Source organism: Nannospalax galili, unplaced genomic scaffold (assembly GCF_000622305.1).
Source record: "Nannospalax galili isolate Female #2095 unplaced genomic scaffold, S.galili_v1.0 scaffold160, whole genome shotgun sequence".
NCBI lineage: Eukaryota > Metazoa > Chordata > Mammalia > Rodentia > Spalacidae > Nannospalax > Nannospalax galili.
In genome coordinates, this window is record NW_008346900.1 from 2,680,852 (window position 1) to 2,702,938 (window position 22,087).

The window sequence follows — 22,087 nt, forward strand, 5'->3', positions numbered from 1 at the left end:
GTCTAGCCTTTATGTGGGGCTCATGCCTAGCACTGCCCAGTCTCTGGGCTCCAGAACCCTGGGATGCTTCTAAGAGGACAGCAGTGACTTTGCAATCAGGTTTCAACTATCACAAGCCTGGCTGTCCCAAGCCTTGGGCACAGGTGGTAACTTTAGGAATGGGGGGATAGTGGCTAGCCCCACGAGCTCATTCCCATCAGGCTGCTGTTTCCAAATTCTGAGAGGTCCTAGGACCTCCCTTGTCCCTATGTTTTTTCATAACCCTAGAGTTCAGTAGTTATACTGCCCTCCAGGCAGTAGGAGATGGAGAGTCTGTGGCTATGCTGCTCAGCAGAAGTGGCCTTTACCCCTCTCTTGGGAACCACCAGCTTCCATCCAGGTCAGCTATTTTCCCCACTGATTATTCCACCATCACTCCAGAGGCAGAGGACAGCAAGCCTCTTAGGAAGTGGGACTCGCTGTGTCAGCTGTACAGGAACCATGGGTCTCCTCAGGATGGCAACATCTGGTGGTACTAGGGGTAATTCCAAGGAAGCTGTGATGCCCATGATTGCTAACCAATGCCTCAGAACCCAGCCTCACAACCCAACCACAGTGCCCCATCAGCCAGAGAGACAGGTCCAGGTCCAGCAGACACTGCAGAGGTGACTGTCACAAAGAAGATGGCCACAGTTCCACCCTCCTCACCCCACTCAGGCAGCAGGCAACTTGAGAGACCATCTGTGCCTACCCAGGCTCTCTGAAGAAGAGAAAAGAGGAGGAGGAAGTCAGGGGCACAAAGTCCATACAGGGAAGACTGAGACAGTTTCAGTGTTCGGTGTTCTGGGAGCACCAGGAGCCAATGGCTTCTGCTGGCTTGAGACAACAGCCATGAGTCCAGACTTCTGTGCCTCACTGGAGCACTGGAGGCCACACACAGGCAGGTAGGGGCCAGGGACACCCAGAATCCTTTGGGGGGGGTCTTTTTGAGACAGGGTCTCCCTGTAGCCCTAGCTGACCTGGAACTCACTATGTGGACCAGGCTGGCCTCGAACTCAGAGATCTGCCTGCCTCTGCCTCCCGAGTGCTGGGATTAAAGGCGTGCACCACCACACCCGGCAATTTTTTTTAATGACCCACTTCTTTTTTATAATATTTTTTTATTTTTATTTATGTGTGTGAGTGTATTGCCTGCATGTATGTGAGTGCACCTATGTCATGCAATGCCATGGAGGTCAGAAGGCGGCGCTGGATCCCCTGGAGCTGGAGTTACGGATGGTTGTTACATGCCATGTGGGTGCTGGGAATCAAGCCTGGGTCCTCTGTAAGAGCAACCAGTGCTCTTAACTGCTGAGCCATCTCTTCAGCCTCTGTGACCCATTTCTTATCAGAATCCTAGGTGGGTCTAGGGAGAACCGAACACTGGGCCACTGACAAAGAGCCATACCCAGATGGAGGGCTGTGGTAGTATCAGCATCAAGGTCCACCCAGGCACTCAGGACTGTCCAGTTTAGGGACCTCTGGCTTTTAGAATGTTCTTATCTCCTCCTGTGGGCCCCTCCATCACAGGAGCAACTAAAGACTAAGGAAAATGCGCTTTTCCTGGTCCACCTGGGGCAGACTCCAGACCAAGGGAGCTCATATTTCCCAGTATCACTCAGGGTCTCTTCCTCTGGCCCCACCAGTCTCCACACTAAAGGAAGAGAGATGAACTGCCACTGGGCAGCCTGGTGTTGATCAGTCCAAATCAAGTTGCACACTACCTTCCTGCTGGAATCCCAGGAGTCACTCAGTGCTGCAATAGTTTATAATCTGGAGGCCTGGGTCTCCTGCTAGCATGCTTTTGACTCTGGCTTTGAGGCAGACTAAAGTGCAATGGCTGGTACTGGTGAGTCAAGTTCCCACTGGTGCTCCCAACCTCTGCAGGAAGTAGCATCAAGAGGAACTGGAAGTGACTTCAACAAGTCCCTCCAGGCAGAGTATCCAGTCAGCCAAGTACCCAAAGTCATCCAATTCTCCTCTCTAGTGGTGATTTCTCCCACAGCTACCAACAGAGGTGTCAACCACGCAAAGCCAGGCTAAGACTCTAACCCCACAGAGGGCTGCAACCCACAGCAAAGGACAAAGCAACCACAAGGTGGGGAGCTCTCTAGAGCTTCTTCCACAGCCCCAGCAAGAGAGCCAATGGCCCAACCATCCTGTGTGTGAGGGCATGGCACTGGCAGGGAGTCAGCTCAGGAAGAATCTGGGGAAGCAAGCAAACTTCAGCCTCTCTCTTCTGTCACCCTCCCAAGGATGAAATCCAAACGGAGACCAGCCATGAGATGGCCTTTCCTCTGGTCAGTATGCAGGGACCCAGGCTCAGCAATGTGGGGAGCCGGCATCCACAGGAAACTGCCCAGGCGGTGTCTGGACCAAGGATGCCCAAGGACCAGTCCAGGAGAACACATGGGGCAACGGGGACCTTAACAAGGCTCCTACAGCCCCATCCTTCCCAGCCCTTCTTGTCTCCAAGCAGCCTGACCTCGGCCTCTGTCCCGCAGGTCCAGCCTGTGGCCAGAAGCACCTGGACACAGATGCTCTGGGCAAGCAAGGCAGCTTCAGCCAGGGCCAGAGCAGGCTACCTCCCAGGGCAGCTGAGACACTCAGCTCCCTGTGTGTGTAGCTGCAATATTCTCCCCACAAGCACCCACCTCCAGCACAAGAGCCAGCAGAGGCCCGTGGAGTGGGGAGATGACCCTCAAGTCCCTCTCCCAATGGAGAAGGACAGGGAGCATGCACAGGTGCAAACGCACAGCATGCTGCTCGGCACTGCCGGCCACATGCATTTGATGGGGGCTCTCCCATGCGGGGAGCAACACAGATGCCTGCACAAGGCTGGGCTGCACCAGCCAGGAAGGGAACAGGCATGGGAGGGTGACCAGGAGGCAGGAGCCCCAGAGCAAGCAGGACAGACGCCTTCACACATGGACAGCTTACAGGGGACAGGGACGGGAAAGGTATAGTCAAAGTGCAAAGGGTTAGGAGGCTCTTAGCCATCCTGTTTCCGGTCTGCCCTAAACCAGGCCTGCAAGTCAGAAGAGGGAGCCATGGCCTCTGGCTTTTGGAGGGTCTGAAGAGCCCAGAATACAGCGAGCTACCTCCCTCAGTGAGGCGCCGGCTAAGGGTTGGTCCTTAATGCCTAGTAGAGGTACCAGAGTGGCCGGCCCCAGAGGAAACATTCCCTGAAGGGCACTGAACTGTTTCCGTTGCAATAACCCTGGCCAGCCGGCCCCCTGCTGTGGCAGGAGGGGGCCTGGTGTGGAGGCGGTGGCCAGGCGCCCAGCTCCACCCCGCGCTTAGGCGTCAGGGAACTCATAGTTGGGTGGGCGCTGTGCCGGCTCATCCTGAACCTCTAGTAAGCAGGGAGGGCAGGAGCGTGCAGCGTGGTCAGTCCGTGCTAGCATTGCGTGGTACCTAGAGTGTCCAGGGCAGCATCCACACAGGCACCCTCGGCACGGTCTGCCTTTACTGGAAATGAGGAGAGCACAGTTAGTCCCGGGGGCGCCGACAGGACCCGAACAGAGAGCAGGTAAGCTGAGGCACCGTGACCACCCAGGGAGTTCAAGCTCCCGGCCCCCCACCAGTCGCAGAGTTTGCGTCTGAGCGGGTACAGTGAGAAAGGTGTGCTCGCGAAAGTCTTCCGCGGCCTGGAAAAGAAAATAGTTCCCTAATTTTGGAGAAAAAGAATCCCTGTGTTTTTCCTCCAAAAATACTTTTTTCCTTCCAAAGCCAGAGTGTGGGTTCATGTCTTAAGAGATGTATTATTTTTTGCTATATTCATGCCAACAACAAAAATAATAATACATGAACCAAGACATTGCAGGAGGCCAGGTGTGGATGGAGATGATTTGGGGCGTGACCGCTGTGAAGCATGCACGTTTTAGGAAGGAAAAAGTGTCCTGTTTAGCTTTACAAACCAATAGAGGAGGTTCTGTCCTGCCTGGCGCAGTGAGCTTCGCTTATCTGGGAGGCAGTGGCTGCCCCCAACTAGAAGGAGGCTCTGGAGAAGTGGCTGGCTTGGGAACATACCCGTATTGAGGACTGCCCAAGGGAGTTCATCTGGGTTCTTGGTGTCTACCTTACTGCCACGGCCTTGGCCAACAGAGTTCCAAAGAGGCACCATAGCAAAATCCCAGCAAATGTTGACCCTTTCCAAGAATCCTCAAGCCCTTGAGATTTGTTTTTGCATTAGAACATGCAAATTTGTTGTTGTTATTGTTGCTGTTTGTTTTGAGACAGGGTCTCACCCTGTAGCCCTGACTGGCCTAGAACTCACTACATAGAGCAGGCTGGCTTAGAACTCTCAGAAATCCACCTGCCTCTGCCTCCCAAGTGCTGGGATTAAAGACTTGCATCACCACATCCATTCTAGAACATGCAAAATTCTTAAGTTAAAAAGAAAAGAAAAAGAAGCAATGAACAAGTACAAAAAAGTTTCTTTTCCCTCCAGGCCTCTCCCTCCTCCCACTAACACAGCAATTCACAAACATTGCACCAGAGGAAATCAATGTGTATGATGGCCTCGGTTATGAGACACCAACAAGCTTCAAGAAGAAAATATTCAGCGGTCTATTTTCCTTCACACATTTATTCAAAACTCCCCAGTCCCTGCTATGTGTCTCTGGCGCACAGGTCTCTCCACTTAGGCACAAAGGATACACTTCCCTAACAGGGCTAACCAGCAGTGAGAATGGGAGCGAGATTACAGAGAACGCCCTGCTGACCAGGCAAGGCCAGCTCCTGGACCTTTCCTCCAGGACCCTGTGCACCTGGCAGACTTCTGCCCCAGCATTCACATTAATTTGGCTTTCTAGGTAGATAGGTAGCTTTGGCTCCTAAACACTCTGGGATGTAGGACTAAGGCTGGACTCATGCTACCAACTTGCTACAGAGTGGCACTGTCAGCAGCACTCTCAATGACTTGACCCAGGGTCAAGCAGCCTGTCAGGCAAGTAAGCATCTGGCCCTTAGGAACTAGGTCCCAGGCCTACCCTGAGAACAAAGGACAGGGATAGTCTGTTCCCAGCATCTTTGAAAGGTCCCTTTTACTCCCCAGCTGCACAGCTTCTGAGGGCCAGGTCTTCACTGGAAACTACAGCCACACTGTCTAGTATAGCAGCCACTAGTCACACCTGGCCCCCGAGACTAAGGAATGACTCTGAACTGTTTCCATTTTAATGAATGCCACAAGTGGCTAGTGATTCCTATATGGGAAAACACAGCCTCAGAGCCTAACAAAAACTAAGGAGGAGGGGGCTGTTGTCCACTGCCTTCTCTGCTTGGTGGGTGCCAAGAACCCCAATTAAAGCTGGCATCACACTTCCCATTCCTTCTGGTTTTCCTGCCCCAATCAGCAAAGTAGAGCTTTACACTATCTTTGAATGGTTGGCAGATCTCAACCCCAGGCAGGAGCCAACTTGTCACCCCTTGAGGATCCCAAGCACAGTGGGGAGAAGAGATGTCCACAATGGTCAAGGCCAGGCAGGGCAGATAGGCACCAAGACACACAGACACCCCACCTGTGAAGAAGAGTTGGACCCACATGGATAAGAAGGGCAAAGCTCGGGTTAAGGGCTCCTCTAGGAATGAGGCGGGAGGCACTGAGGAAGAGGACAGGACCACAAAGGACAGTCACAACACCTGCAGTCACAAGAAACATACTGGTGTGGCACAGGCCTGAGCTCCTACCTGGCCTGGCTCCCCCCACCCAGACGCCCCCCAGCAACTTCAGCCTAGTTAGTTATCTGGGTCTCAACAAAGAGCCACCAACCACCAGAAACTTGACCCATACACCTGTGTCTTGACACCAGGAAGGTGTCTTTGGGCAGCTGAGAGAGGTCCTGGGTTAACCACCTACCCACCCACCCACCCACATAGGTCCTGCCAAGTAAGGCACAGGGCTGTGTCCAGAGCCAGGCAGAGATGTAGCTACTTGCTCTTGCTAGACTGGCTGAGCCCAGAAATAGTAGGGCACGCTGGGCAGACAGTACCCCCCCCCATTTAGCATGTCACAGAACAGCCCAGGGGCAGGCTCACCAGCTACTTATCTCTCAAGTAGCAATACAATTCCCTGCATACCTCCTACATGTTTGTTGCTAAAGAGGGGCCATGGCTATTCCTGGAAGAGACCAAAGATACCACCCTCCATTACCTGGCCAGCAGGTATGCATTCCAATGAAGGGGTCTTCAATAGACAGAAACTGCTCCTCACTCCCTCAGCACCCAGCTCTCCAGGTGCCTCAACTTCCAAGGAGCCCAGTGTCTGTGCAAAGGCCCTGTGCACCCTTCCTGGGGATGGCCACTGTGCTGCCCCAGCTGAGCATCTTCAGACCAGAGCATCCCAGGAAGAGGGCTGGGTTGGTGGGCACTGGGCCCTCCCTGGGCCCTCAGGGAAGGGAGTGGGGGGTCACAGGCAGGCAGGGGCCACCAAAACGCAGGGAAGACAGAGGAGTGGTGGGGTGGAGAGCAGGGGAGCCACGGAACATACCGGAGAGCCGGGGGCTCCCGTGGGTCCTCACCTTGAGTCCTGCTTTCAGGGTCAGCACCTCATCCCAAAAGACAGAGCAGACGAGAAAGGGGCCCGAGAAGGGCAGTGACAGTGATTAAAAGCACTTGGGGGCAGCAAGATTTTCCAGATGGGGGGCAAGAGAGGGAGAGAGAGAAAGAGAGAGGCTGAGACGAGAATCCCACAGGGAATGCTAAAGCTACGGCAACAAGCGCAGAAACTGCTGGAGGCCAGGAACCTCCTGGGCAACTTGCTCCCAGCCAGGGTGCAAGCGTCGGGCAGGCAGGGCAGCGTGGAGAGGAGCGAAGAAGCCTCCAGACCCATCACCATCAGGGTCGTCGCTGTCCATCTGGGGCGCAGCTGAGGGTTAGGCCAATCACAGCCCTGGTGTCCATGGCCAAAAGGGCTCTGGCCCCAGGGCCCTTGGAGGCAGTTCTGGGAAAGATAGGCCAGAATCACCCTGATGGACAGTGAGGACTCGGTGTGGGCACCCCTGGGCAGCAAGGCTGCCCCCACTCTCCCATTTTACCCTGACCAGGGCCAAGTAGGGCTGCCTTTCTTACCCCCACTTGTCAACAGCCAAAACTACACTGGGCTGCTCACTACTCTCCAGCTGGTTTTATTAGTGACCAGCATTTTCCATTACTGTCTGTCCCTTTAGCTGATTTGGGACAAAACGCTTTTCAGTCTTTGCAATTCAGGACCCACCTACAAATTCTCCTTTTATGGGATGGGGGAGGAAGAAGCCGTGTCCTTCTCCAATGGACAGAGAATGGGTTTGGCCTGATTCTACTGTTCCCAGCACCAGAGCAGTTTCTGGATATTCTAGGTCACCCTGCTATCCAAGAGAGCACAAGAGGGGCAGGCAGGTCCCTTCTGAGACCTTTGGTCTGTGGGCCATAGCCACACTGTACCTTGTGGACAACTCACTGAGGATAAGAGGGAAAACAATCAGCCCAGCGGGCTGGGGGACCCAGGCAGGTTACACTGTGAACTGGCAATCTGTAAAATGGTCTTTCTTTGCTTTTCAAAGCTAGGACTGCATGGCCAGTTCCCACCCTTCTCTACCAGCAGAGCTAGCAGGGGCTGGGAGAGGGAACAGTGACATTGGAATCTCCACTGAGGGGGTTTGAGAGGGGAGACGGCACCTCACCCTCCACAGAAAGACTCTAGCTTTCTCCCACCTCAGGGGTTGTCAGGAAAACAAAGTCCTCTGCCCCTCTGCCAGCATCCAGCTCTGGATTTTCCTCCCCACCAGGGTGGCAGGAGGGGCCCCTGCTTGCAGTTCCCATCTGGCAGGGAGTAAATCCAGGCAGCAAACCTGCAGGGTACTAGGAATCCCCAACCTCAGGGTCCCCAGCAGGGTTGGACCATGGGTATGGTGGGGCAGGGGTGACACCAAGAAGCCCCACCCATACTACCTTAAGTTCAAATCCCTGGGAGAAGGCTGCAACTGAGCAGTGACCCTGGGCGTGCTGGGACACACAATCAACACGCTTGCACACAGAAGCACACACAGGGCCTCATGGCAGCCCTGCCCTGTGACACATGGTGCACACAGAGGGAGCAAGGCAAGATGGGCGTGGCATACGCCAGGACAGCTGGAGGCAGGAGGGACTGACCTTGGTGATGGCTCTGGCTGCGGCTCCTTCCTTTAAACGGAAAGACAGACAGTTAGTAGCTACCCCCTCTGGGGTCCCCATGGCACACCCAATGGCCCAGGACAGGGAACTTCCCTTGGCACCCACCTAGGGTCCTTCTGACCTAGCCAGACCTCTGGCCCTAGACCTACGCCTCCATCTTATACTGATAGGTTGGGCTGAATGTGAGGGCCTGCTGCAGAGGATTGTCTGCCTAGTTTTTTTTCACCTTGAGGAGAACCCACAGGGTGCAGAAGCAAGGCTCAGAGGAAGGACGAACTCCCAAGAGGGCCATGACCCCTTGAGCCTGAGGCTCATTTCCTTGACAGTCAGATACTCATTGCGACAGAATCATGCCAGGATTTTAAGAGTCTCAGAAAGGGAACGTTGCTGAAGCGAGCTCTTGACTCAAGGGAATTTTCCCCTTCTGTGTAACTTTCCAGTGGAGGCTGGAATCGGTCAATGACCTAGCCACAGTCCATGGTCAGTGCTTGTTCCAAGACCAGTATTCCTGCCCAGGTCCAGATGTGTTTGCAAGGTTATTTTGGCCATTGTCTGCTTTATTGGGTTGGTTCTTTTTAAGGTTGATATTTATTATAAATTGAATAGGAGGCAGGTGGCTAGATCTTACTTGGCTGAGCAGGGAAGATGAGGAATAATCCCTTGGGTCCTCAGGACAGTGTGAGGTCAGTCTGCTGTAGAAGAGGGCTTATCACTACATTTCCAAATACTGTACACAATAGGTACAATGTCACCGTGACATCAACAGAACAGTGACAACAGAGGAAAAGGGGGTGCAGCCTGTTTCCTACAGTTCCTCAGGATCAGCCCAAGCCACTTGACTCCCTTCATGGCCCTCAAGGAGTCACACACCTCTATGAGGGTCTAGTTCAAGGCAGTACCTGGCACTGTGTTCCTGTCACTCTCCACAGCAGCCTCGCTGGAAGCTCAGATGTCCTGAACCACAAAGTGTATGTGCTCACTCCTTCCCCACCCCCACACCAACTCCAACTGCAGCTAGGGGCAGTTAGACACTGGGGGTTTTGTTTCTTGGCTCTGAAGGCCACAGGTCCAATGTCAAGATGTGGACAGTTGTTTTTCCAATACTCCAGGGAGATGCCTGCCTCTTCCAGCTCCTGGGCTTGTAGCTTATCTTCTTCCTCCATCTCCACCTGGTGTGCCCTCCTGCGACCTGTGTCTCCTCCTGTCCTTCATGTGGACAGTCACACAGGCGCTGAAGTTCTTAACTTACAACCACCAAAAGGGCCTTTGTCCAAATTAAGGTCATATTCATGGATATCTTCTGAGGGTTTGCATTCATGCACCCCGTATTCTTGTATATTTGAGATCCAGAATACATCCAACCAAAACCCAATCCCCAAAGTCTCAACCCACTACGACATCAGCTTTGTGTCACAATCTCACTCAAAAATCACTTAATCATCTATTAAACCACATGAACGAGGTTCGCAAGACTCTGGATATCCTCAAAAACAAGTCATTCACTTAGTTACTGTGATGGCAGGACAGACAGGCATGGTTAACACTCCCTCTCAAAAAGGAAGGATTGGTAAAGTGTCTGGTCATCAAAATTTGAAACTCAATAGGCAAATTATACTTAGATTCAATCTCTAGTGGTAACCTCTGGCTTCTGATTCACTGGCCTCTGTCTCTACTGCCCTGAGGACAGCACATATGGTTGTAAGTGCCTCTACTGGCCTCAGTCCTGCTTGTACCATCCCAGCAATCCATAGTCTTGCCTTTATTCACCCATCTCTATCCCTTTCAGTCCACAATGGCAATGTCTCTGCTGCCAAGAATGTTGTAGAACCATGAGGAGGCCTAGGATGGAGATCACTAGTAAGGAGGGTCTTCTGTGGGACCCTGAGGAGAGCCAGGGTGGATATAATTAGTCAGGAGGCTCCACTATGGGTCCCTGAAGAGGTCCAGTATGGATGTCATTACTTAGAGGGGTCCTCTGTGGGACCCTGAGGGGGTCTGGGTGGACACCACTAATCAGGAAGGTCCTCTGTGGGACCCTGAGGCTCAGGATGGATGTCACTAGTCAGAAGAGACCTCTGTGAGACCCTGAAAAGGCTCAGGGTGGATGTCACTAGTCAGGTGAATCGTCTATAGAACCCTGAGGAGGCCCAGTGTGGATGTTATTAGTCAGGAGAGTCCTCTTTACAACACTGAGCAGGCCATCAGTGGATTCCGTTAGACAGGAGCATCCTGTTAGGGTCCTGAGGCAGCTGAGCAGTGGACATTATGCAGCGGAGTCCTCTGCACAACTTTCCTGGATAACCACCTTCATTTCTGACTTCCATTGAAGAGTGCTCCCCCGCCTTATCTGAGGCCTGCGCTCTGTAACACAGCAGCCTCTCCCTGCAGTGACTGTCCTCAGGCATGACTCTTTGCTGTCATCATGACCCCTGATCTTCAGGTTCAGGTTTCTTTGAGGGATTCTTCAGCTTACCTCTTCTACAATTTGATGATAAACATGAAAGAGGAATCAGTACTTCCCACACTTCACTAGGAAACCCCCTTAGCCAAAAACCGCCTCTGCCACCCTACCACAAGGGACCACCTCCTTAGTTTTCAGTAACATGCTGGGATGTTAGGTGGCAGAGTGTGCCTTTGAAGGGTGTATCATGTATCATGTCTGTAGTGGTTTGAATTAGAATGTGTCCCATAGGCTCCAAGTATTTGGATATTTTGTTCCCAGTTGGTGGCACTGTTTGGGGAGGTCTTAGAAGGTGTGGCCTTGCTGGAGGAAGCACATCACTGACTTAAAGAGTTCTTAAGCCTTGTCAGATTTTGAGTCACTCTCTTCTTCCTGTGCCTGCTTGAAGATGTGAGCCTCTGCTTTCTGCTCCAACTCTGGCTACTTCCTGCCACCATGCCTCCTGGCCATGATGGACTCTAATTCCTCTGGAACTGTGAGCCCAAATACTTCCTTTTATAAGTTCCCTCAGTCACGGTGTTTTATCACAGCATCAGAAAAGCAACTAAGACAATGTGCCTTGCCTCTTCTTGCTTCTCTTCTTCCTGGCTGCTGCAAGGTGAGCAGTTTTCCTCTATCACACCTTTCTGCCATGATATTTCTGCCTTGCCACAGCCCTAAGAGCAATGGAGTCAAAAACCATAGACTGGAATCTCTGACACTGTGAGTCAAAATTAACCTTCTTTCCTTAAGTTGTTTGTCTCAGGTATTTTGTCACAGCAGCAGACACTATTTCTAGCCACATTCTGTTCATGACAATACAAACCTCTATCATGTTTCTCACTTCTTTGGAGACCTCCCCAGAAGCAACCTTTAACACCCGGACTTCCACTAATCACCTCTCCAAGGTTATGCAGGTTTGTTCTAGCATGTAAAACCTCTTCTACCTCCTGCTCATTATCCAACTGGAAACCCACTTTCTGTTTGTTACAGCAGCACATGTTATAGGATCCAAATGAGTTAGTTGTCTAGAGCTTCAGTGACAGAATGCCACAGTGGGAGGGGCTGAACCCACAAAAAGTTATTCTCTCACAATCCTGGAAGAGAAACGCCAAACATCAGGGTTGCAGGGCTGCATTCCCTCCATGAACTCCAGGGGACAGTCCCCCTTGCCTTTCCGAATCCTGTGGCTCCAGGTGGCCTTGGCTTGTGGCTGTATCACTCCAGTATCTGCCAGTGTCTTCACTTGGCTTTCCTCCTGTGACTGTCTCCAAACATCCCTCTCCTTATAGGGACATTATGAACATCTAAGTGGATGCTGGATGTCACATTCACAGATTCCAGAGCTTCCACATGATTAGGGACGGGAACCACCATCAGCCCACTGCCACCTTCCTGCCTTGCTGAACATTCTTCAGAGACAGGAAGCTGTGTGGGGCTCTATGCCCATTTTCCACTTCTGTAGAGGGCAAGTACTTCTGTGTGCCCATCTTTGTACCCAAGCACTGTGAGTCACAGATTCTGTAATTAAAGGACCAGCAGGTGCCGCCATGCATGTGTAGCCACTTAACACTGGGGCCGGGACACTCCTTCCCAGCTGGGTCTCAAGCATGAGCCATGAATGGAGCCAGATGACCCCATATTGAGTCCTATTCCTTGCCCCACCCCTTCATGTCATTCCCTCTACTAACTACTCCTCTAGGGATGAAAGTCTCAACCTAACCATCCGAAGCAGAAGCCACCCACATCACCAAGGTCAGTAGCCAAGTATATCTCAGGACTTCTTGTCATTGTCCAAGGCACTGGGGCCCCCTGGGAAGCCCAGGCTGCCCACACAGCCATGATATTTCAGCCCCAGCCAGGCAGACCCTGTGCTGACCTGAAGGTGAGTCCAGATTTGCTCTTGAGGTTCCTCAGCAGCTCCAGCTGGTTCAGAGGTGGGATGAGTCTGGGGCAAGACAAAGAGAGGAGAGTAAGCATAGTCTCCAAAGGAGCTGAGACTCAGCCCTGCTCACCTGCATCCACTCCCTCCGCATGAGCAGGCAGCAGATGCCAGAGCATATGTGTGGGACACCTGGGGCCCACTGCTCAATGCTCCCAAGCTCCAGGGCCATCTTCACTTTCATGCTGCTTCTGGAGTTGGGCACAGGAAGTGGGAAGAGACCAGCATGGACAACAGGCCATGAGATCCCAGCCCTTCAACATGGAGTGAGTCAGGAGAGCAGAGTTCAGCTAAGGCACCGCCTCCCCTGACCTTCCTTCTTTCCCACTCCTCTACCACTGAAATCCCTGAGGGGCTGCAAACACAGCACCCCAATATATTCAAGGCCCCAGACCCTCAAGACCCTTGGAAAGCCTTTTCACCTCTCAAGGCTGGGGTGGTACGGGGGAAGGTCACAGAAAAGGGTAGAGAAAAGTTCAGGGTTTTCCAGGTTTGTAGGATGATTGGCCTGGAAAACGGAGGGACAGGCCCTGGCCTCATCAAGTCCAGATGCCCTGAGGGCCCTAAGTAGGTAGCATAGCTGTTCCTCTTCCTAGACCTGGCCACACTTTACTCACAGCCCCATGCCTGGCCTTCACCTACCTGCCCTGGCATTTGGTCAGTCCATAGCCATGGCCATAGGCCAAAGGCCAGCAGCCTCCCCAGTGATGGGGCCCCTCACTTTCAGCTACTTCCTGATCAGTGGCTGCTCCATGTACTCCATTTAGGAGAAATGTCTGGAAGACAGCAGTCCCCTGGCTCCTGTGACCTCGAGCCCTGTCACTCCTGCCCTGACTCTGCCCCTGCCCACTCAGCAGCACTTCTTGTGTCTCTCTCAGCACTAGCCTCCTAGAGTCCCAACTACACACCAGGACCCTCCAGACCCCAAGCCTCGACTTGACCTTGTCTGTCAGCTGCAAAATACAAAACTTGGGTCCCTGTGCCTGGGGTCCTGTAGCAGTTAGCTGCCTCCCAGCCCAGCCTCTACTTAATCCTCCCCTGTGTGTGGCCTCAGGCACGTCTTGCTGTCAATGTCCCTTCCTGTGTCTCCCCCTCTGCCCCTCACCTGGATTCTCCCAACACTCTCACCATCTCTCTGTCCCACCCCACTAGACCCTCCGAACCTGGCCAGCAGCCTTGCTATCCCCCCATTCAAATACTTAGTGATTCCCCACAACCTCAAACATAAAAGGACCATTGAGTTCACTAGCAGACTGGCCACACTCCTTACTCTAGTCTTGCTTCTCCACCCAGAGACCCATCCTACACCCCTAACCACCGAGGCCTCTGGTAGGGATAGCTACACCTGGCTCTTCCTTACTCCACAGCCAGGGCCTGAGAGCCAGGCCTAGAGGAAGTCTGAAAAATGCTGGTGGGAGGGAGTGGTCCAGCGAGCGCCTCCCTCCCCTTCCTGTCTCTCTCCCCTCCCCCAAGCCAGGCAAAAGCCTAGGAGTCAAGGTTAGCCAGTTAATGCATGAGGGCCTCCCTACCAACCCTCCACCCAGCTCCAGGGCCTGGAGCAGGGGCCCTGGCACAACCCTCTCCTTCACCTTCCCACCACCCCCAGGCAGGTGCATGTTAGAGACATGTGACACCAGCCCTCCAAAACAGACTGGACGCATGCCCAGGACACACAGAGCAGCCACCAGGGGCAGACACATGGAGTGGGGCCGTGCACACAGCTGGTCACCCCTGGACAGTCACAAAGGACGGGGGGAGGGGCAACCCCAGGAGACGGTATGGACTAATCTGCAATGCAGTTGGTCCCAGGGGACAACTCTATCCATCCAGGTTGGGGGTGGAAGGGCATTTTCTTTCTGGGTGCAGTGCTACCTGGAAAAGATGGGCTGAGGGGAGGAGAAGTCTCTCAGGGAGGACACTGGCCCTCAACCTGCCAGGGAGCTGGGAGACCCAGGGGAGGCTGGACATTAGGACTAAGATGTTGCTCTCATGGTCACCGTACCTGTAGGATCTGGGCAGGAGATGCCCAAGGACCTGCCCAGCACAACAACCCATTCATTTTGGGAGTCAAGTACTTAATACTCTAAGTCAGTCCCCTCGAAGGGCAGTGGACAGGTCATAGCTCCTGGGAAAAGAATCTGTGCCTGCTGCTGGACTAGGCCAGGAGGGACTGACCTGCTCTGTAAGACTGTGCTGAGAGGCGGGCTTCCACTCAGCACAGACTCCATTCCTGCACAGGGTAGAGGGTCTTGCTCTGCACTTGTGGAGTAAAACTCCTTGAATCGGCTCAGCTGCTCTCACCTGAGCAAAGCAGACATTTCCCACTTTTTTGAATGGGCCCAAAACACAGTGAGAGAGCGTGGCCATCCAGAACACATAGCTCTGTCCCCAGGGCCTGAAGGCTTTCTCCACTGTAGTAGACTCTGGGGAAGGGGACTTGAACCCAGGGAGGGAGACCCCAGGGCAGGTGGCCAGAGCAGGATTTTGGTCTAGAATCTGCTCTTGGTCCCAGACAGATCCCTCAGCCTCATGGTGAGTGTGCCCACAGTGACTGTTCTACTCATGAGCTGGGCCATTGAGTGGGGTGGAGGCATGGGTAGGAGACCACAGCTGTAAGACAAGGCAGGAAGCAGGCCAAGGAACAAGACACACTGAGAACAAAGGATCCAGCGACAGGAAAGCAGCAGCTGAGGAAGCAGGAGTCAGGGAACGAGAAAGGCTCGCACTGGCCCGGGAGGAACAACAGGTTGGCACAGGAGCTCCAGGCAGGGAGGGGTCACAGGGTGACAGGGTCTGATGATGGCAGCATGAGGACCATGGGGCAGGTGTTCCAGGGTGGACTGTGGGTTCCCAAGGACTTGCCCAACCCTGGACTCAGACAGACAATAACCACACACATCTTCTATCCCATGCATATCCTACCTGGAGGCCCCATATGTTTGAGTTTGCGAGCTTTCAAGGGTTTCACACACACACACAGAAGGAAAAAAAACCAAAAAAATTTAAAAAGAACAGGATAAGAGAAAGAAAATGAAAAGAAGAATCGTTGAGGAATAGGGGAACAACGGAGTAAAGAAAATTAACCCAGGGCTCAGTCCCAACCCAATGCCCTGCAAGGAGCATGGAGCTGGGGCAGGGCCTCGAGCAGGGGCTCAGGGCTCTAGAGGGGCCTGTGGTAGGTGCTGAGGAAGGACTGGCAAGGCCAGTGCAGACGGAATGGCCTCTGGTCTAGCTGACCACTTTTGTGTCGGGACCCTTAAGATGACCCCCCCCATTCCAGGGGTCCCACATGAGCTCTGTGCTGTGCCACCTAGGGACAGCTCAGTTGGACAGAAACAGGTGAAATTCTCTGACACAGGTGATGAAGCTGGGAAGACCCTGTTTAGCCTCTCCCTTCTCAATGCAGAGTAAAGGGACAGCACAATGCTCACCCCAAGGAGCTCTGACCTACAGCATCAGGCCATGTGAACTCCATGCTTGGGCTTCAGTCCCTTGCCTCAAACCTTCATCTAAGCAAGAACCTTACGCACACAATTCCTGGGTCAGTGCTGCCCCCTGCCCTCTAAGCAGTTAGACCACAGCCCAGTTGGCACTGTCCCCTAGTATCCTCCAGAGAGGCACACCCTAGCCGCCTCCTTTCTGGGGTCTCCTGGAATGTCCCATACTGTCTTGCTAGGGATGCCTGGGCCCCCCTGGATGATGCAGTTTTCTTAGCTCTATACCCTCACTGTAGTCTGGGGGGGAGTCACTCCCTAGCCCCCCACAGATACCCCATCCTTGCTGGAGAACACAGCCCTCCAGCACTAAGGCCAGGATTTATCTTGGGACAGTCTGGGGTGGGGACCACAACACAATGAACCCAGGGAGGGGTGGAAAACAAAGGACAGGGACAGGCTGAGGAACAAAACCTGCAACACTGTAAAACAAAACAAAGTCAATATTGTGAAATAAACCAGACAGAATCCTTTGTAGAGGAAATACATTTTAAAGAAAAAGAAATAAAAATCAATAAAAGAAATGGGGTTTAAAGAACACATGGAAATTAAAAGGTAAAGCCACCATGCAGAATGGTGAGCCTGGGCTGGTGCAGTACCTGTACATGGGGACAGTGACCGTGCGTTCATAGTACTGCCATGTGGAGTGCAGGTCGGTGCGAGAGAGGTTGGTGGCATAGAATCTCCAGGCAGACTGCAGTAGGAAGAGGCAAGACTGGGGTTTCAGGGCCATGTGCCTGTCCTTACCCCACAACCTCGATTCACCCTTGTAGAAGGGACAAGTGTGATGCCTGCGGAAGCTGGTGGGGTGGGGAGATGCTCTGCCTCTGGCTCACAATGAGTCTGCAGCAGGCTTTGGTGGTCTTCTCCTTCTGTTCTTTCTTGACACTGGGTGAGGTGGGCACCACGGTGACCTCGTTGCCCTCCCCAATCCAAACAGGATTTTACCCCAAATCCTGTGAGATGTGGGAAGAGGGGGCAAGGCTAGGACATGGCTCCTTCCTGCAGGTGTGGTAGCCCAGACCCAGTCTTCCTCATTGGACCCGGGGTTCTTCTCAACCCTCTTGTGTGTGCAACATAATACATACAACATAAATTCCACTGGTTTGGTCACTTTAAAGTACACATAGCACTGTGAAACTGTGGCCACTATCTATCCATGGCTTCTTACCCTTGGAAAGGCACACCCACAGATAAAGCGGACGCTTCCATTCTATCCTCCCCCAAGGCCCTGGCAGTACCAATCTGTGTCAGCTTCTGGATTTACTTACTTTGGAAATTTCCTATCCATGCAATCCCATGATTACATGGACTATCTGTGTGACTTCCTACATGGAGGGTAAGGCCCTTAGAGCTCACTAGGATGCAATACGATCCATCCTCCTCCCTCATACTCAGATATGCAGATGAGTCACATTTGATGAACACATGACTGTCCTGTTTTGGCTGTTGTGCCCAGAGCTCTATGAACATGGGTATGTAGATTTTACTTGAGCACCTGTTTCTGGAATGGACATGTGGGTGAGGTGGCAACTCCATGTGTCATTTCTGTTGCTTTTCCTTTCTGTTTTTGGTGCTGGAGATGAAACTCATAGCCTCACACACACTAGACAAGAGCTCTACTACTTAATTCTGGCCCTACTTGCTGCTTTCTGAGCCATGGCCGCACCATACATCCCTCCAGCAATATGTGAGGGTCCAGTGTCACCATGTTCCCATCAACACATCCCATTTTTTACACTTTAATCATCTCAGTGTGTCTTTGAAGTGGCGTTTCATGGCTCGATCTTCATTTCTCTAATGACAATGGCACTGACTGTCTCTTCACAGGCGCAATGCTCTTTGGAGAAATGTCTATTCAAGTCTTTTTGTCCAAGAACTCTCTGGTTGTTCATATTTTTGTTGTTGAGTTGTTAGCGTTCTTTATATAGTCTAGACACTAAACCCGTACCATAGATATCATTTCCAATTTTTTCCCCTGTTCCATGGGTTGTCTCTTTACTCGAGTGTCCTTTGATGCACAAGTTTTTGTTTTGTTTTGGTTTTTTTTTTTTGTCTTTTTTTGAGACAGGGTCTCCCTGTAGCCCCAGCTGTCCTGGAACTCACTATGAGACCAGGCTGGACTTGAACTCACAGAGATCTGCCTGTCTCTGCCTCCCAAGTGTTGGGATTAAAGGCGTGCACCACCACGCCCAGCGATGCACAAGTTTTTAAATCTGATTAAAAAGTTTCCAATTTCCCTTTTGATGCTGCTTATGCTTTGGTGTCATTAATTTTTTTATTATAAAAATAAAAACCGTGCAGCTTGCTTACTTCTAGGGACTTTTTTTTTTTTAAGGCAGAATCTCACTATGTACTCCAGGCTGGCCTCGAACTCAAGATCCTCTTGCTTCAGCCTACAGAGTGACAAGATTACAGGTGAGCATTACCATGTCTGACCAAACAGTATCTTTTTAAAAACAGATCCCCAAAATAGGGCATAGTAGCACATGTCTGTAATATGGAGCTCAGGAGGCCAAAGCATGAAGATCACGTGAGTTTGAAGCCAGTCTGGAAACTCTGCCACAACAAGCAGATCTCCAGTTGTCCTCATATCACATGATGTAACCACTCTTTCTCCATTAGATCAGTTTGGCGCCTTCATCTAAAATCAGTTCACCACAGACATATGGGCTAACTCATGTGCAGTCTGCCTCACTGGTCTATTTGTCTGTCCTTATGTAAGGACTACACTGTTTTGATTACTGTGACTTTTTAAGTGTGAGTCCCCCAGCTTTTTTGTTCTTCAGAGTCCATTGCAATTCCATACACATCCTAGGATCTGCTTTTCCATTTCTGCAAAAACCAACGGCATTGGACTTATAATGAGTGCACTGAACCTGCAGATCAATTTTTGGAAAGAACATTTTAATAAGATTAAATCTTCCAAGTCATGAACATGAGGTGTTTTTCCAATTCTGTTACCATCAATCTCTTTCAACATCTTTTTTTTTAAATGTGTATAAATGTTTTACCTGCATTTAAGTGCATTACTGCACACGATACCCTCAGAGGCCAGAAGAGGGCACCAGATTCCCTGAAACTAGAGTTACAGTGGTTGTGAATTACCATGTGGGTGCTGGGAACTGAACGCAGATCCTCTGCAAGAGAAGCAAGTGCTCTTAACTGCTGATCCATCTCTCCAAACCCTTTTTCAACATCTTACACTTTTCAGAGTATAGGAACATGGGGTCCAGGCTGGCCAGGCTAACTTCCACAGGACACAGATGGCTTGAGGGCACAGAAGACCTTGGTGCCTCCTTTGAGGCTCCCCCTCCAGGCCTTTTCCTGCCTGGGAGCCAGAATCACATCCAGATTATAGGCCTCTCCAAAAGCAGTCTTCTCCCCTCTGCTCCTGCAGCAGAGCTGTTGGGGTCACCAGTAATCAAATCTTTGGCCTCCAAACTTACATGCAGGTCAGTTTCCCTCAGAGGAAAGACTTTGATCAGTTGCTCTTCCACAGCAATTTTACTTGGAAGTCATGCATCAGAAATGGGCTAGAAATGTCTTGAAGCTCTAAGAGTCTTGAAATCCACTGTGGGGAAAACTACAGGCAAGGCAGAACGGCTGCTCTGTCCTAATGAGGCACTCTCTGGTGAAGCTGGGCAGAGCATACATGTTGCCCTTTGGTGGCACTTCTGGCCCCTGGCAGACCCCCAGGCTGCTGTTATATGGCTCTTGCTTTATGCTGTCGCCTGCTAAACCTTTGGTCCCATGAACATGCAGTCATTTTTTCTTCTGTTTTGTTTGTTTGTCTTTATGTGTCTGTCTGTTGTCTGTCTGTTTGCTTGTTTGTTTGGACAAGGTCTCCCTGTAGCCCCAGCTGGCCTGGAACTTGCTATGCAGACCAGGCTAGCCTTTAACTTAGAGATCTGCCTGCCTCTGCCTCCTGAATGGTATGTACCACTGCAGTCATTTTCTTTTCAAATGGCCACTTTTGGTCATCTTTGTATGTTTTGCAATTAGAAAACAATAGCCATGTGGAGTTTTGTGGTGAAAGATAAGTAAAAGGAGGCTGGACCCAAAGTCAAGACCATGAGAGCCATGTCTTTAAAAAAGAAAGAAGGAATCAGGGCCCTATTCAGCTGTCAGGAAACCCCAGTCAGCTCCAGGGTCCATCAAGAATCTCTGCTCTCCTCTGCACATGTTCAGGTGGCCTCTGCACCCCACCTGCTCTTGAATGGTGGGACGGACTGCCTGTGCTCAGGGCAGGAAGGCAAGGCGTCCACAGATGAGGTTGGGGTTGCATGGACACGGCTCAGACACCATTTGCTACCAGAGTGTCAGCCTCTCTGAACTGTGAATTCTGCAGCTGACGAATGAGTATGATGAAGCATCACCTTCCAGGACACTGGAGGGTGACCTGGATGATGCCTGGGACAATCTGGCCTGGACCAAGTACCCACTGGGGACAAGATCACCCAATGTTGTCACCATGAGTCACTGCAGTGTGTCCTCAGTCACACTGACATACATATCCTTGTCTCCCTGATATGTTCCCACAGAGAAACGAGGGCCATGGCCCCATTCACAGACAGGAAGAAGCCTGGCACAACCGTCATCAATGCAAGATGGAACCAGAACAGGGGTTGGTCCCTAGTAGGGACAGAGAGGCTCACCTGGATCAGGCCTGCTGCAGGGTTCCTCCGCTTCTCAAAGTGCTTCTGCCGATGCTGCTCTTGGACTTTCAGGGCAAAGCCAGACCCCAGAATGCCCTGCAAGTCACCAAGGTCAGACCATATCTTGGGACCTGTACCCTTCCTTGCCATCGCCTGCATGCTTAGGCTTCATGGGTACCACCTGTCTAACTCAGTCCTTCATCACCCAGAGACCAGGATGGGGGACCTCTGACCAGCAGAAGGTAGTGCCCACTGATCCCAGATGGGAGCCCTCCTTCCCTGCTCTGTCCACACAGTGGCCCCAGACAGCTGCATTCTGCCAAGCCCAGTGCAGCAGTCAGGACAACCATCTGCATGGGATGAATGAGGACCCCACTGTCCAGGGTCGTTCAGATGAGAAAATCACAGGTGCCAAAAGAATCATGTCAGAAGCCACAGCCTGCAGATATCAAGAGTGTGCCTACAGGCATCTACATCAGGACAGCCTCACTCTGGTCCAGAATGGGGCGCCTCTAGGGGCTGTGAACCCTACAAGGACCTGCTCCCATCCCAGATACCCACAGTTTCCAGGTGGCCTGTGGTTAAGACTCTTATGAGGCACCTCTAAGACCCTGCCCCCATCCCCAAGGCAAGAAAGGGCACAGGACTCACTGCAGGAAGAGCGAAGAACGAGACGCCAATAAGGGTGAATGTCGCTGCCAACAGCCTTCCATTCCAGGTCTGAGGGTACTTGTCCCCGTAGCCAATGGTCGTAAGGGTGATCTGTGGGGCAGGGGTCACTTTAGTAGGCTGGCAGAGGCTACCACAGAAGGCTACAATCCCAGGCCAGATGTCCCTGCTCAGTCCTGGAGGCTACCCACGGGGCTTGGCTGCACCTCTAGGGACAACTGAATGCTTGTGGCCACTCAGACTTGGACCAGACAGACATGGGGGGACCACCCGTCCAACACCACCCATGCGGGTGCAAAATGAAGCTAGGGTGAGCGTGAACTGCCCTTTATTCTGAAATCCCATCAAACCTTCAATCTCTCTTCATGCTAGAAGGGGACTCATTCCTAAGGCTCACATTTTGGAGGTGGACCACATAACTCACACACAGGTACCAAGCAAAGAGAACGGTTTCCACCCAGGTGAGTTTCTGGCATGTCTAGTCCCTGCTCTATGCTCAGAGGTAGGAGGTGCCAGTGAGCTGGTAAGTACCCAATAAGCCAGGGGCCAAGAACAAAGGAAGGGTAAGAACACCAAAGTCCACAGAAGGTGGGTGAGGAGTCAGCAGAGGCCAGAGAAAGCAGGGCCCAGGGAGGCATGGTCCCATGGAAGGCCTGGCCAGGAAGTGAGGAGGCCAGTGGTAGCAAATGGGAGGTGACCTAAGGGACAGATAGGT

General features: G+C 52.1%; 1 protein-coding gene across 13 annotated transcripts in view; it reads right to left on the reverse strand.

The window, feature by feature from the left end:
- Kcnq2 (potassium voltage-gated channel subfamily Q member 2) overlaps nt 1-22,087 on the reverse strand; it is a 62,657-nt gene that overhangs the window by 13,528 nt on the left and 27,042 nt on the right. For 6 of the 13 annotated variants that reach the window (XM_008843272.2, XM_017800654.1, XM_017800652.1 and 3 more), the window contains exons 6-11: nt 21,355-21,465; nt 20,704-20,799; nt 16,645-16,739; nt 15,474-15,503; nt 12,489-12,557; nt 8,149-8,178 (exon numbers count right to left, since the gene is read on the reverse strand). In XM_008843272.2, coding sequence (XP_008841494.1) covers nt 8,149-8,178; nt 12,489-12,557; nt 15,474-15,503; nt 16,645-16,739; nt 20,704-20,799; nt 21,355-21,465 — 431 coding nt within the window. Of the gene's footprint in view, nt 1-3,435; nt 3,490-8,148; nt 8,179-12,488; nt 12,558-15,473; nt 15,504-16,644; nt 16,740-20,703; nt 20,800-21,354; nt 21,466-22,087 lie in introns of all 13 variants that reach the window. The other 7 variants (XM_008843265.2, XM_008843268.2, XM_017800650.1 and 4 more) reach the window with 3 other exon arrangements.